We start from the raw sequence: 15,019 nt of genomic DNA on the forward strand, positions 1-15,019 counted from the left end.
CTCTAATGTGGTGAAAAGACTGGTAATATCAAAACTGACTAGCATATTGTTGAAATTGTAATGTATTTCTGCTAGTTTTTGCAAGAATTGAATGAATGAAATTATGTCTTGGAGGAACTTTAACAGTCTGCTGCAAGGAAAATCCATGCTGCTGAACATCGGTTTGAGGACTACATTTTCCTTGTGAATTTTTGGAACTCCATATAAGTGTGGTGTTAATGTTCTTCTTTGGTAGTCTGTCAGATATTCCCTAAATTTGTGAAGTGTTTTATATATTTTGTTTTTTAATTTCCACTATCATCATATCATCAGGACTAGATGTTCTATTAAGTAGGTATGTCGGACTCATATATAACCATACTGTCTAAAAACCACCTCCTTTTTCTGCCTCTGTTTCCAACGCGGATCCGCCTTAAGGCATTACATCATTCACTTCATGGGGGAGGATCTAGCTATTGCTCTTCCTCCAGGAAATCAAAGTCATTGCTTCTCTCATTCTAACTGTCTTATTTTCCAGCTCGCTTGCCTTCGATGAAAGCATTACTCCTACTAAGGTCTCTGGTCAAATTATCTGTTTGAGAAGAGTTTCTAGAAAACAAGGACACATAAGAACATGTGCTCCGCGTTTTCACTGACTCCAGGACAGCCTGGAGGGTAATGCCCTCATGATTTGTTTTGGGCCACCAACGTTCGGCTTTAACCATGACAAGACTGCTCTTAGTACTGACGCTGCTTGAAGCTAAGTAGGGCATGAATCATCACTTTCAAGTACCGAATGTACATGTACACGTGTATGTGTGTAAGTGTAGGGCGTGTGTGCAAGAGACATTAAAATCTCATGATGAAAGAGAAAGATAGAATGGAAAAATGCACCGAGAATGTTATAGTACTAGAATAATAGAGTAAATGTAATCTAGAGCTAGCTAATGCGTGAGCAGATGGGAGTGTGATGAAATATTTCCACACAGTATGATATCAGACGGTATCTTTTGATACCTGATTGAAGATTTTCGTCCATCATATTGCAAAATGTATTTTAAAAAAAAACATTAATAAAACTAATTATAACTTGCATAATTAAACAAATATCAATAGCTCGTAACACATAAAAAATATTTCAAACTACACATGCAAGATTTGTTAAAAATTGTCTTTAATCACACTAGTGCTTGCTGCAATAGATAAAGCAAATAAGTTTGAGTTTTACAGTTAGAAATACTTGTTGCACATATAAAGCATGCTGAAAATTTCAAAATATAATTACCTTTGCTGAAGGCAGCTGAATAGCTCATCATTTTTTTCTTCACTCCAACAACATGTAATTCTATTCAGAAGTTTAAGGCGAGTACTGTAAGACACTTCTGGAAAGAACTCATTTACCAAAGTATTGGGTGCCATGTCTTGAAAAGCTTCCTGAATAAACCAGTGTTGCTGCATTACAATTTTTATATGGTCTCTATTGCAATCTTTGAGAACTTGAATTAATTGTTCAGTTTTTTTGAAATAGACAATAGCATGTACATAAAAAAGTTTTTGTTGGTATGATTTAGGATTTAAATTATCTATTACATAGTCTATTTCTGTTGGTGTTAACTTTTGAGAGGCAGTTTTGAGAAGAGTGAAAAAGCTTTTTTTTCTTTCACCTATCAAATCGCCATCTAGGTTGTGGAATTTTGTTATAACTTCCTCTGGAGTTGAGTGTTCCATTTTTCTCTGTAAATTAAAACACTGAATTTAATTAAATTAAAAAATATATTTTGCAAATCATAAAATAGTTTCTATGCTAGCTATTTTTCGACTATGATTAGTTTAGATATATTATTGTTAAAAAACATACTATTAGTAGAGAAACTTTCACTACCTGATAATCATCCTGTTTATGTATAAAGGTTATAAAAAATATTAGAAATAATTTGGATTATTACATGCTTAAAGAATGTACAAATGTCCATAAATAAGTGATTGAGAAACTCTCACAGTATATTCTGGAGATATTTACAAATCGATGTCTTTATGTGACATACATGACAAAAGAATGAGAGCGCTAGGTGAAGTCTTTAACCCCTAGAGAGCCTCTTCTAGGTATCAGAAAGCCTCTTAGATATAGGCGGTAGAAAGGAAATTAAATATCTACCACAGACCAACAGGCATAAAATATGGCATCAACAGTGCTATTTTTCAAAGCAGAGTCATGAAAACAAAATCAAATGCATGACGCACTTTGAATCAAATGTCTATGAGCCAAATACTACAATATCAAATCACCTCCATATAATTCCTTAATAGATTTAATGTAACATAAAAGGCCCTTGTCAGGATAATATTCCTCTACATTCCCTTGAGTGCCAAGTATAAGAAGAGAGATAATTGATAGGGAAGTTCTCAAACCTGACAGAGCATTCCAATGCCTGGTAGGGAATGTCCTATATAGTGTTGTATCAATCATCACAATTGATTTTTCCCTCACAGGGACAAAAAAGGATGGCGACACAAAGGGGATCTCTGAAGGGGACTCAGAAATAAGTAAGCTTTCTGTGTCTAGAAATAAAATCATAAGGGGAATGAGCAGAGAGGCAACTCAACCTATTAACTGGAGCTCAGAAGAGGAGAATTGACAAACAGACAGAAAATGCTGCTTAGACACTGACTAAAGAAAAATTGTACAAACCCAAAGAGACTGACAGTTACAGCTTACAAGCGAAGCAGTAATATCTCCAGAAGATGCCAACTCCTAGTGTTGGCGAAACGTCAAGAACTAATCTCAGAAGACAACGGCCTAACATACCGAACAAACAGTTTAACAAGCAATTAAGTTTAACTTAATTTGTTTTTAACACGAACATGCTTGAACAACACAGCATGTTTATTTTGAGTCATACTTGAGTAGTATCCATACCTTTGATAAAGTTTTTATATGTAATAGCTTTTGAAGTCCAGATATATATATTATAATTATTATTCATAGAATATTTGTTAACATACCTTTTTAGAATCTGAATCTGACATACCCTTTTCCACTGAACTTAAACTTAATTAAATTAAAACTGTTGTTAATTTTGGTTTGGTAATTCAGTATTTCACAATATTATCAAACATTATTATTGTAAAAACCATAGACACTTTGAAAACGCAGTATACATGTTGTGTTTACTTAAAATTTTATTAAGCTACAATATCGGTAAAATTATTGAAACAATTTTATTTGAAGAATTAAAAAAATATTATCAATGATATTTTTTTAAATAAATTCTTCAATTATTTTATCTACTTCTATACGTCATACGTCAAACTTAGTATAATTTCAAAATGAAAAATATGCACGTAGTAGCTAGGTTGTCAGATTCGTTTAATAATTTTATTATAAAATACATTCAATTATATATAAAAGACTCAGAGTAAGTATACAAAATATACAGAGCTTTCAATAAATTTTCTAAATAATATATGGACTATTGATTTTAAATTCTGACAATTTCGTAATACTTCTTGGATATGTTTTTCTACGTACCTGCCAGGTAGGAATAAAGAATTTTATATTCTTGAAAGAAGTTTAAATGGAGATAATAAAAATGGGTTCTTACAAGGAGATTCTAATTATAAAGTAAAGCAGTTTTTAAGAAGTCCACTAAACAATTAAATTTCTATAATGCATTTTATATTAGAACCAGATATGCAACATAACTTTTTATATATGAAAGAGAAGCTATTTCATCCAGTGGAAGTGGCTGTAAGGTTAAAAACATTCAACCGTTCCAATCTACAGCAACATTCTACGAGTATAACCTAGCGAGAGATCAACATTGACACAATTTTGAAGATGAATTGCTAAATGAAGACATTACTGAACTTTTTGAAGTTAAAGATGTTTGAGCTAACCTTACATAATATTTTAGTTATATGGAAAAACCTAAGAAGAATAATTTAATTTATTCCTGCGACCACAAATTGTATAATCAAAAGAGATAATAAAACATTATTGTGATTTCTTTGACAATTAATTAAGTATTGGTGTGGTCCTCAAACATTTTGTTGATCCTAAGAAATTGGCTGCGAATTTGGTGATCGGTAAAAAATATAATACAAAACTCGAGCCTTCCGAACAAATAAATCGCCAAACTAGAATTACGCTGGTTTTATATGTAGATTGATTTCATAAGACGACTTTACGCAAAAAGTTGAGCGACTCTCCAAAAGTGACTTATTTGTTATGAAAGTTGTACAACATATTAAAATATTATTCTGTTGCCGTCCTAGCCTTCAGTAGGAGAAAGACATAAAAAATGAAGTGGAGTGATTGTAGATGCAATTGATTGGATCCCCCGTCCGTCTCATGATGACGGTCAAAATCACTAAGATTTCATCACTAAGACGGGCAAAATCACTAATCACTTATTAATCAGTTATTAAATAATATTCTTCGATTTTAACAAAGTTAGTATCAAAATTGTGTAAAATTTCAAATTTATCATGAAGTGTATTGAACTGTTTTTATTAATCTAATTTATTGTCTTTATTTATTATTAAAGGTTATATTTATAACACTTACAAATTTATTAAAGTTTTTATTTGTACAATATAACTAATTTATTTACACTAATAATTATATAATTCATCTACGTGCGTTACATTTTTAAAACTCGACGCGATGTTCAAAAACTAACTGTCCTGTTAACAAAATTCCTCTTTAAATATAAAATGCCGTTAGTTCCGGAATCGCCGCGATCCCCCATCGAAGAGCCCAGAAGGTCGTTCATACTGGTTTTATTCGGCCTGCTTTTGGAAATTTTAAGTCGTGGGTGACTCATCAGAATGCAGGTAAACAGGTCTTTCAACTGAGCGCCTAAATAACTAGAATAGAAAAGAATTAGTCATAATATTTTTACAGTTTTATACGCCATAATAATTATCGTAACACTATCTATGCTTTTTTCTTTTTCCTTTTGTGGAGCTTACTTTTTTAAAGATGTAACGAAAACCCGATGTAACTGCTTTCTTTCGTACCTATACAGGGTGTTTCAAAAATGTGTGTCATAAATTAAATCACGCATCCTGGGGACAAAAATAAATTGATTGAATCCAACTTATCTTAGTACAAAAGTGTACACAAAAAAAGTTACAACCCTTTGAAGTTACAAAATAAAAATTGTTTTTTTTTGCATTATCTCCTAAACTACTACTTCTTCTTCTTCTTTGAGTGCCTCTCCTATCGGAGATTGGATATCATTAGGGCGATTCTAATTTTATTTACTGCTGTTTTGTATAATTCGTTAGCGGTACAGCCGAACCACTCTTTTAAATTTCTCATCCAGGACATTCTTCTACGGCCTGGATTTTTACGTCCTTGGATTTTTCCTTGCTTTATATTTTGTAGGAATGTGTACGTTTGTCCTCTCATCAGGTAGCCTAAGTATTCAAGTTTTTTCTTTTTTATATTCAGTATAACTTCTGGATCGCTATTTATTCTGCGTATTACCTCTTCATTTGTAATTTTATCCACCTAACTTTTTTTAAGTATACGGCGGTAGCACCACATCTCAAAGCTTTCAAGATTTTTAACATTCCTCTATTTAAGAGTCCATGCCTCAACACCGTAAAGCAAAGTACTGAATACATAGCATGTTAACATTCTAGTTCGTAGCTGAATACTAATATCACGATTACAAAATATTTTTTTCATTTTTATAAAGGTAGACCTGGCAATTTCAATACGTCTTTTTATCTCATGATTTTGATCCCCTTGTTCATTGATGAGGGTTCCCAAGTATTTGTATTCGCTTACTTTTTCGAGTTGGGTACCGTTTATTGCGATACTAAACTACTTGACATTTTGTAATAAAAATGGACACGTTACTTTCTTGTTCTGAAAGCATTTTTTATAAAAAATAAACAACAAAATCTAAGCGCACAAAAAAATTTTAAGGGAGATGTACAGCACTAAATCACCCCAAACTTTTGAGTACGTTCAAATCAAATGAATTTTGTGGCATCATTAGTTTAACACATTATTTTTTAAAATTTTTTGCCTCCTATCACTTTTTTCAAAAAACAGTTTTTATTGAGTTACGGCTCTTATCATTAACCTTTAAAAAATTACGTGCAACTAAATAAATGGCTTAAATGAATTAACAAGTACAAAAAATGTCTATAACCTCTATAAATATGATATTGCAATAAATGTTCAAAATGACCCACATTTTCTTCAATACACATTCGGTATCGGTTTAATAAGGAAAATCGAATGCGCTGAAAAATCATATTTTTCTGACAAAATGATTTGCAGCTTCAATTATTCTAACCCTCATTTGTTGTTCGTCCTCTATTGTTACAGAATACACTTTCTCTTTCATAAACCCCCAAAAGTAAAAGTCCATGAGGTTAAGACCTGGACTTCTGGGTGGACAAGAAATAGGTGCGTCACGACCCCTTCCAATCCACCGACCAGGATACTGCCTGCAAAGGTATTTCCGTATTTCATTACTGTAATGCGGTGGAGCGCCATCTTGTAGAAACCACATATTTTGCCTTATTGCAATATTCACTTCTTCCAAATTCTCTTGAAAATTGTTTAACAAAAACTGCAAATAATTATCACCATTTAAATTGTTGGGAAGAAATACTGGGCCTATTAGATTGTTATCCACAATTCCTGCCCAAATATTAACTTTGAAAGTCCTTTGGTGATGAGTCGTTTTTTTGGCGTGAGGATTTTCGTCGGCCCAAATGTGCTCGTTTTGATGGTTTGTTATTTCATTTCTACTGAAGGTAGCCTCGTCGGTAAACAAAATATTTCTAATAAAATTAACATTTCGAGTGTTTTCCATTAACAAACAATCGCAAAATCCAATCCTTTTAGAATAATCTTCAACCAATAACTCTTGAATCGTTGTTAAGTGATAGGGTTTAAGCAGCTGATTCTTCAAACGCCTCCAAACCCTTACGTGAGGAACATTTAGTTGAGCAGCTATTACCCTTGTACTTATTCCAGGGACTTCTTCAATAATTTCTAAAGTGTCTTCATCAGTTGCATCCATTATTGGACGACCACTATTGCCAGCAACTTGCGATTGGAATGTACCCGTTTCCCGTAAACGATGATCAATGGTCAGAAATAATCGTCTATCGGGTGTATTTCGATTGGGGTATTTTACTTCATAACGCCTTGAGGCTGCTGCACTATTTCCTTGACATTCACCTACGTTATTCCCAATAGTTTATTGAAATCAAATCAAAATCAAATTTAATCTGACCCAACTTACCCAAAGTTAAATGCATATCTGCAATCTCCTGAAATGTGTAGGCCATTGTAATATCAAAATTTTCAATATTAATCTTATTCACACAATAAATGATAGCTTCAAATTATTGACTATTATTGATGGAACTGTTTGTAATTATTGTATCCGTAGAAACTAATTGTAATTTTATGGCTAACTAGGAAAAAACTAGTTTTTCGAAAAAGTGACAAGAAGCAAAAATTTTTTAAAAATAATGTGTTAAACTAATGACCCCACAAAACTCATTTGATTTGAACGTACTCAAATGTTTGGGGGGCTTTATGGCTGCACACCCCTCATAAAATTTTTCTGTAGGTACGCTTAGATTTTGTTGTTTCTTTTGTATGAAAAATGCTTTCAGAACAAGAAAGTAACGTGACCATTTTTATTACAAAATGTCAAGTAGTTTAGGAGATAATGCAAAAAAACAATTTTTATTTTGTAACTTCAAAGGGCTGTAACTTTTTTTGTGTACACTTTTGTACTAAGGTAAGTTGGATTCAATCAATTTATCTTTGTCCCCATAATGCGTGATTTAATTTATGACATACATTTTTGAAACACCCTGTATATTACCGTTACGCGTTACAAAATACTTTTTCAGTAAGTTTTGGTGGTTGATGGAAAGAAACGATGGGTACCTATCTGGAGTTTTTAATTTTTTTTACAAATTCACTTCTAATGTCTAAACAGATTTTCTGGTATTAGAATATCCGTTATATTATAAACGAATTCTGTATACTTATTATTGAAATTATAAAATTATCGAAAACTTTACCTACAAAAAAAAATATATTTCTATATGATACAACATAGAACATAAATATTAAAAACAAATTAATTAAAAGTATGGAAATCATAACTGCAGTTTATGAATACTAATAGCAAGCAGAATTCAGTTTGACCTTGAACGTTTCTTCAAAAGTATTATAAGTCGTAATAATATAATAGTTATGTAATAGTTTTAATCGACGCATAAGCACAAACAAGTTGGCTAAGATAAAAATGGGCAACATTCTATTATTTTTAGGTTTATTTTTTACGTTTTTCGTGAAAGACGGTAAGTTTATAATGAGTATACCAGGTATAATTTTTTTCTTTTATAGTGCACTGATAAGTATATTCCGTAAACGTTGAAATATTCGAAATCAGTTGATTTAAAGTAGCCTATATTTTTTTAGACAAATAGGCCAAGATTTTTGATATAAATGTTAAACATTTATCCCTATTCAGGAAAAATTATTAAGGCTAGGTTTTCTGTTATAATCGATATAAGGTATTTTTATTACAATTTTTTATATCTTCAAAATAGTAATAAATCAAATTTTATCAAACATTAAAATGTTTGGGCTTTGCTTAGCAAAAAAATCAATATTAATATCAGTCATTTATTTAATAAGATTATAAAAATACTGAATCTTCTTCTAGTACTGCATCCAATTATCGAACGTTGGTGATCATAATTTGCTATAATTTTATTTGCAGCGGTTCAAAATGATCAGCGCTGAGACGAAACTACAGTTTAATGCTTCTTTTAACTTAGCTTTAACTCTTAGCTGTAAACTGTTACGGAACTGAGGTTTTTGGTGCCAGGATCTTTGTCTTCAGCCTTTGTCATTTCTTCCGGCGCTGTTGCCATGTAGTAGGACGTTATACCTATTTCTTTGCATTTATTACATTGGGGAACAATTTGAAACTCAATTTCTATTGAGTTAGATTTTTTAGCTGTTTTCTATAGAATTAGGCGTGCTGATTTCAAAACTGTTTTTACTTTTCTTTTATCACGTCACGTTCGTTTTCTATGTGGGTGGGGCGCATGTTGGTGGGGGAATGACGCGCTGATAACTGCAACTGGTCTAGACTTGACTTTTACCGTGTTCACTTCAGTTAAGTCTGTTATACCGTGGTGAAACATTGTGTGTTGGTTAGCAGCATTTAGTATTTTGTTCCTTAAGTGTGTAGAACTACTTAGTGAACTTACTTAAGTGACCTACTTAGTGTGTTTGAACTGAGTCGTTTCCTTATGGCTACCTCTGCTCGTACACGTCGTGAGTGCGAAAACAGTTCCGATTCGTTTTGTTATATATGTGGCAGTTTTACCATTACCAATCAAAGGACAAACATTAGTACATTCAAAATCCACAAGGAAAATAATTCCTGTAGCTGGCTGTATACCACGTATAACAAAAGAGGTTAGTCTTTGTATGTGGGTATATTTTATTTTATAAAAACCCTTAAAATGGCAACATTAAAAGCACGAACGTTTTCGGAACAACTGTTCCATCATCAGGTTAAAATACAGGTTACCATGCCTGAGCCACCAAAATATTTGGGTAAAAACCCTTTAAAATGAAATGTGTTACCAAAGATTGTACATGATGTTGATAATATTATATGATGTTTAATATTTTAATTAGATTTTACTTCAGGTAACATACACCCATGCTTAAGTGAGTTCCAGTGTCCGGAGAAGAGGTTTACTCTCAACAGAAGCAACAAAAACACCGTCTAGATAAACATCTCTAGAACCTAGCCAAGAATGGCAAGCTGTTACAATGAATCTGGAATCAGACATCTCTCCTCGTGATGCTGTTTTGTGTCAGCCATCAGAACCGTCTACAAGCAAGCAGTCTGTGTTCTCGCCTGAGACTTTACGGCCTTACCCGAAAGCTCCACCTAGAAAACTAGGAAACAGAGGTCGAAAAACCAAAAAGTCTGCTATCTACAGAGATACTCTAGAAAAGGAAGCTGCTAGAAAGGAGTATGAAGAGCGACAGAAACGGTTGAAAAATAGACAAACAAAGAAAAAAGTACTCGGATCATCTACTGAAAAGGAAATCAAAAATAAAGGGAAAGGAAAAGCGAAGAAAATGAAGATTAATACACCATCAGAATCATGATCAGAAGAAGAATATTGTCTTATTTGCTTAGAGACCTATTCAGCGAGACGATCTGGAGACAGTTGGATTCAGTGCCAAGGTAGCCGCAAACAATGGTCTCACGTGGCCTGTACTGATGGGAGTAGATATTATACATATAATATGCCACAACTGTGATGAGTCTGATTAAATATAGGAAAATATATTTTGTTTAAACTCAGATTTTGTTTGATAATTTTTATAAATTAAAATCAGATTAAAAATAAAAAACTGATTTTATATGTGTGATTTATGTATTATTTTTGAATGTTACAACTGTCCCCTATTCGTGTTACAATCGCCCCTGGTATGGGGTCGGTTGTAACAATCGCACACACTTATTTAAATGACATATTCCCTCCAAACTATTTTACTTGAACTATTGGTTTTGACATTAATTTAAAGACAAATGAATATTACTTCACATCAAAGACTTTGATCGTTGCTTACAGCTATAATAGTTGTGCTATGAAGCACTAAAGAAAAATTGTTACAACCTTACCCAGTCTACCCTAACACATAGTTTTAAATGGGCGGGCGCATTCTGACGATTGCATCATATATCGCATTCTGAAATTTTACCACATACCTACGTCTATATTTACAATCGATATTGTCACTGTAAATCGTATAAGCTGTAGGTTCCAATATTTTAGGTATTTCGATGCAAAATGTCATTTGAACAGAGGTATTAAAGATTTTTTCAAAAGTATTAACAACGATAAATCTTGACAGGTACTGCCATAAAATGTTGGGACTGTCGATCTGATGTGAACCCAGATTGTGGAGATGAGTTTAACAATAAAACTCTTTCTATCACAGATTGTAATTTTCTTAGACCTGGATTTGATGTCACCGATATACCCCTACAAACCTCTACCTGTATGAAGATTATTCAGACAAGTAAGTATAGAATTTATTAAACAAAATCGGTTTCGTTATTTTTTGTGTTGAGAAACAAATAATACCAAAATGCATGAACGTATAAAAAAAATAATTATAGAAAGATTTCTTCCATTTGTCGCATATATTTTTCTGGTACATTTCCATTTCGACTCTATATTATCAGAAGAATGAAACTCATTGAATACCTTTGTTCTGAATTTAAAAGATGTTCTTGATTTTTAATAGTATATTAATTAATTAAGCTTATCACATTTGCTGGTTAAATAAACCATTTGTAATGACCGTTTTAAAAACTGATTTTATATGCACTAGGAGAGACATATACTTCCACAGTTAGCTACCAGCCTAACGGTGCTGTATTTCATTTCTTATACCTCCTAGTGGCGGGATATACCTAATACCATCTAATACCTAATACAACGCCAGTATAGAAGCTTCGCTTCAAAAATGCTTTATATAAAGTGTTTATTCTTTGTTTTTGTAAATATGATTAATATTCTTATTAATAAAAATTAATTGTTTTTAGTCAATGGTCAAAAGATAATAATAAGAAGTTGCGCAATGAGTATAGATCACATAAATCCAGATGGTGAACAAGGCACTTGTGTAGATAAGGATAAATATAATGCTTTGGTGATGCATCAATGTACCAGTCCAGATTGTAAACAACCAATTCTGTGCCATAACTGTAACGCCAAATATTGTCCTTGCAGTGACAAGGATGGATGTAATTCTGCTTCTAACTTGGATACATCAATGTGTATTGCTATTTTATTAACAATGTTAACACAACTTCTCACAGTCTAAATAAAGATATTGAAATATAGATAAACAAATAATATTTCTTTATTCTATTCTTTCCCTTCCAAAGTGCATTTAAATATTTACAGCAAGCACGTCATTTATGACAAAGAGGCGTAAACAACAAAAGTGAGGTTGACAGCTAATATAACTATTTCAGTCTACTACAGTTCTTTACGTTCAGAGTTGTCAGTGGAATACAAAGAAGATCTTGTACCTAATCGTGATATGTCCAGTAATGATGTATAGATGAGAGACATGGACTTAGTCCAGCAAGATTAAAGATGCGCTCAGATGCATGTTATGGATGGTGAAGTCTGGAGGTAGGTTAACTTCAGCTTCTTCTTTACGTGCCATCTCCGCGACGGAGGTTGACAATCATCATGGCTATTTTGATCTTAGATGCTGCCGCTCTGAATAGTTCGATTGATGACCATCCGTACCATTCCCTCAAGTTACGCAACCATGAGATTCTTCTCTTTCCTACACTTCTCTTGCCCTGGATTTTCCCTTGTATAATTAATTGAAGTATGTTGTATCTTTCATTACGCATAACATGCCCCAGGTATTGCAGCTTTCGTGTCTTGATGGTTTCCAATATTTCCATTCTTTTGTTGACTCTTCTCATGACTTCGTTGTTTGTTACATGCTCGGTCCATGATATCTTCAGGATTCTTCTATACACCCACAATTCAAATGCTTTCAACTTTTTAGTAGTCGACGCGTTAAGTGTCCATGTTTCTATCCCCTAAAGCAGAGTCGAGAAAATATAACACCTTGCCAGCCTAAATCTCAAGTCTAATTTCAGTTCTATTGCACAAAGTACTTTTTTCATTTTATTGAAGTTTGTTCGTGCTTTCTCTATTCGAACTTTGATTTCTTTGGAGTAATCATTTGTGTGATTAATTATTGTGCCAAGATAATTGTAGTTTTTAACTTGTTCTAAAGTTTTACCGTTAATTGTCAGGCTTTTATCATTATTTTCGGTTTTTAATATCCTCATAAATTTAGTTTCCTTAATGTTTACTGATAATCCATATTCTTCTGCATACTCAACTATCTTGTTCATTAGCTTTTGGAGGTCTTGTAGGTTGTCTGCTATTATGATAGTATCGTCCGCATATCTAATGTTGTTCATTGGTATTCCATTGACCTTTATGCCTGCTGTTGGACGTCCAAAAATAATTACAGTGAAGCAGGAGGATGAGTGGTAGTAAGAATTACTAATGAACCTAGTTAAATACCAGACGTTTATCAGCAATAACTGGAATACACCATCTTCCAGTTTTCAGAATATTAAAAAAATAAAACTTAAGACCTTACCATTTTACACCAGCGCAGAACTTGCTATCCACATATCTTACTTGACGCATGGAATTTGCACATTTGTTATGGACAGGACAAGTGCCAATAACAATTTCGCTAACATTATTTTTACTGATGAAGTCACTTTCACACGTAGAGGCGTTTATAACTGGAGAAATTGTCACATTTGGAATAACGAAAATCGTCATGCCGTCAGAGAAGCACATTTTCAACATAACATAAAATGAGAATAAATGTTTGGTGTGGAATTTTTAGAGATAATTTAATAGGTCTCTTTGAATTACCTGCAAATTTCAACAACAATTTGTATTTGCTACTACTTTCATCATTTTGGCATCAATTTCAATAAATTTTATTTGGCTGGTGCTCTGCGTTTTGGCAGGGGAGCTACTTCTTAGATTTTGTTTGTCCTTTTGACTGTCATTGTCAAGTTGTGTCATTGTAGTCACACTGTCATCTTCGTTTGTAGGTTCATTCGATGTAGTGGTGTCATCTTCGGTGTGTTCTTCAGTTTGTTTAGCAGAGACGCTTTCGTGTGTTTCACCAGCAGCAATTACTTTTTTCAAAAACAGCATCTGATTATGATATTTGTAGGGCTTTGTGTTTGAGACAGCGGAACCAGACGTCTTGCAATTCTTTTTATCTTTTCGTGTTCTCATCCAGACATCTCTCATCTGTCTCCACTTTTTCATAACAAATTTTCCTAAAACAAGTATAAAACAATTTTATTTTCAGGTATGCAGCATCCGGGTGTTCATTTGAAGATCTTCATTACACGTATCGCGTTGATGTTTCGACTGTTAGCAATATTATTAAAAAAGTTTCAAGATGCATATGGAACAATTTAAGTGAAAAATTTATGCGACTTCCTACATCAGTCGACGAATGGGAACAGATAGCAAGTGGATTTAACAAAAAAGCTAATTTTCCCCACTGTCTCGGAGCTGTCGACGGAAAACATATCCGACTTAAAAAACCACTAAATAGTGGTTCACTGTATATCAATTATAAGGATTTTTTTCCATCATATTATTAGCGATCGTAGACTCCGACTATCGCTTTGTATACGCCAGTGTCGGATCTTATGGAAAAGAATGCGATTCATCAATATTCAAGGAGACAACATTTTGGAAAATGATGCTAGACGGCAGTCTACAAATACCAGCACCATGCACATTAACAAGAGACTCAGAAACGAGAGTTCCTTATGTGGTCATTGGAGACGAAGGTTTCGGATTACACGCAAATTTATTAAGGCCCTTTGGCGGGACGCATCTGGACAAAAATAAGCAAATATTCAACTATCGTTTGGCTAGAGCTAGGAGATACGTTGAATGTGCCTTCGGTATCTTAGATAATAAGTGGAGAATATTCTATCGGCCTTTAGACATCGATAAAACAACAGCTGTATGGACTGTTAACGCATATACTATTCTACACAACTTTATAAGAGACAAGGAGGGTTCAAACAGTGAAACAGTGATAATAACGTATCTGAAGAATTTAGTTACGAAAACCTAACCCATGAAGTAAGAACAATAGGTGGTAATACTGCCAATTTAGTTCGAACAGAATTCGTGAACTATTTCATGCCCGAAGCTGGATCAGTTCCATGGCAGGATGAAGCTATTTAGAATGTAATTAAATAATAAAACAGACACTTACTGAACTTTTGTCTTTGTCTTTGTTCCATATTCTCAAAATCCTCCCGCACACACCGCCGTGTGTGTGTGTTTAGGTTCAATAAATTATATTACATGCGGAACTAGAATCCGCTACATCTACTTTAAAATG

The 15,019-nt window shown here is 33.2% G+C and overlaps 3 protein-coding genes across 5 annotated transcripts in view; 2 read left to right on the plus strand and 1 right to left on the minus strand.

Moving 5' to 3' along the window:
• LOC140441721 (uncharacterized) overlaps positions 1–3,291 on the minus strand; it is a 32,052-nt gene extending 28,761 nt beyond the window's left edge. For 2 of the 3 annotated variants that reach the window (XM_072532603.1, XM_072532605.1), the window contains exons 1-2: positions 2,983–3,291; positions 1,265–1,713 (exon numbers count right to left, since the gene is read on the minus strand). In XM_072532603.1, the coding sequence (XP_072388704.1) occupies positions 1,265–1,713; positions 2,983–3,006 (473 nt within the window). In that variant the 5' untranslated portion in view covers positions 3,007–3,291. The remainder of the gene's footprint in view (positions 1–1,264; positions 1,714–2,982) is intronic. The other variant, XM_072532606.1, reaches the window with a different exon arrangement.
• A 4,888-nt stretch (positions 3,292–8,179) lies between these two features.
• LOC140440763 (UPAR/Ly6 domain-containing protein crok-like) lies at positions 8,180–11,937 on the plus strand. Its single transcript, XM_072531132.1, has 3 exons — positions 8,180–8,334; positions 10,928–11,095; positions 11,625–11,937. The coding sequence occupies exons 1-3, from the start codon at positions 8,280–8,282 to the stop codon at positions 11,903–11,905; spliced, it is 504 nt and encodes a 167-aa protein (XP_072387233.1). The 5' UTR covers positions 8,180–8,279; the 3' UTR covers positions 11,906–11,937.
• A 2,422-nt stretch (positions 11,938–14,359) lies between these two features.
• LOC140442452 (uncharacterized) lies at positions 14,360–14,746 on the plus strand. The gene has a single exon (XM_072533522.1). It carries the CDS (start codon positions 14,360–14,362, stop codon positions 14,744–14,746), a length of 387 nt encoding a protein of 128 aa, XP_072389623.1.
• The last annotated feature ends 273 nt before the right edge of the window (positions 14,747–15,019 follow it).

Source organism: Diabrotica undecimpunctata, chromosome 5, assembly GCF_040954645.1.
Source record: "Diabrotica undecimpunctata isolate CICGRU chromosome 5, icDiaUnde3, whole genome shotgun sequence".
Classification (NCBI taxonomy): Eukaryota; Metazoa; Arthropoda; class Insecta; order Coleoptera; family Chrysomelidae; genus Diabrotica; species Diabrotica undecimpunctata.

Coding starts and splice junctions, on each gene's coding strand:
- LOC140440763 (XM_072531132.1), top strand. CDS start 8,280: ATGGGCAACATTCTATTATTTTTAGGTTTATTTTTTACGTTTTTCGTG. Junction 8,335..10,927: donor TACGTTTTTCGTGAAAGACG/GTAAGTTTATAA, acceptor AAATCTTGACAG/GTACTGCCATAAAATGTTGG. Junction 11,096..11,624: donor TATGAAGATTATTCAGACAA/GTAAGTATAGAA, acceptor AATTGTTTTTAG/TCAATGGTCAAAAGATAATA.
- LOC140442452 (XM_072533522.1), top strand. CDS start 14,360: ATGATGCTAGACGGCAGTCTACAAATACCAGCACCATGCACATTAACA.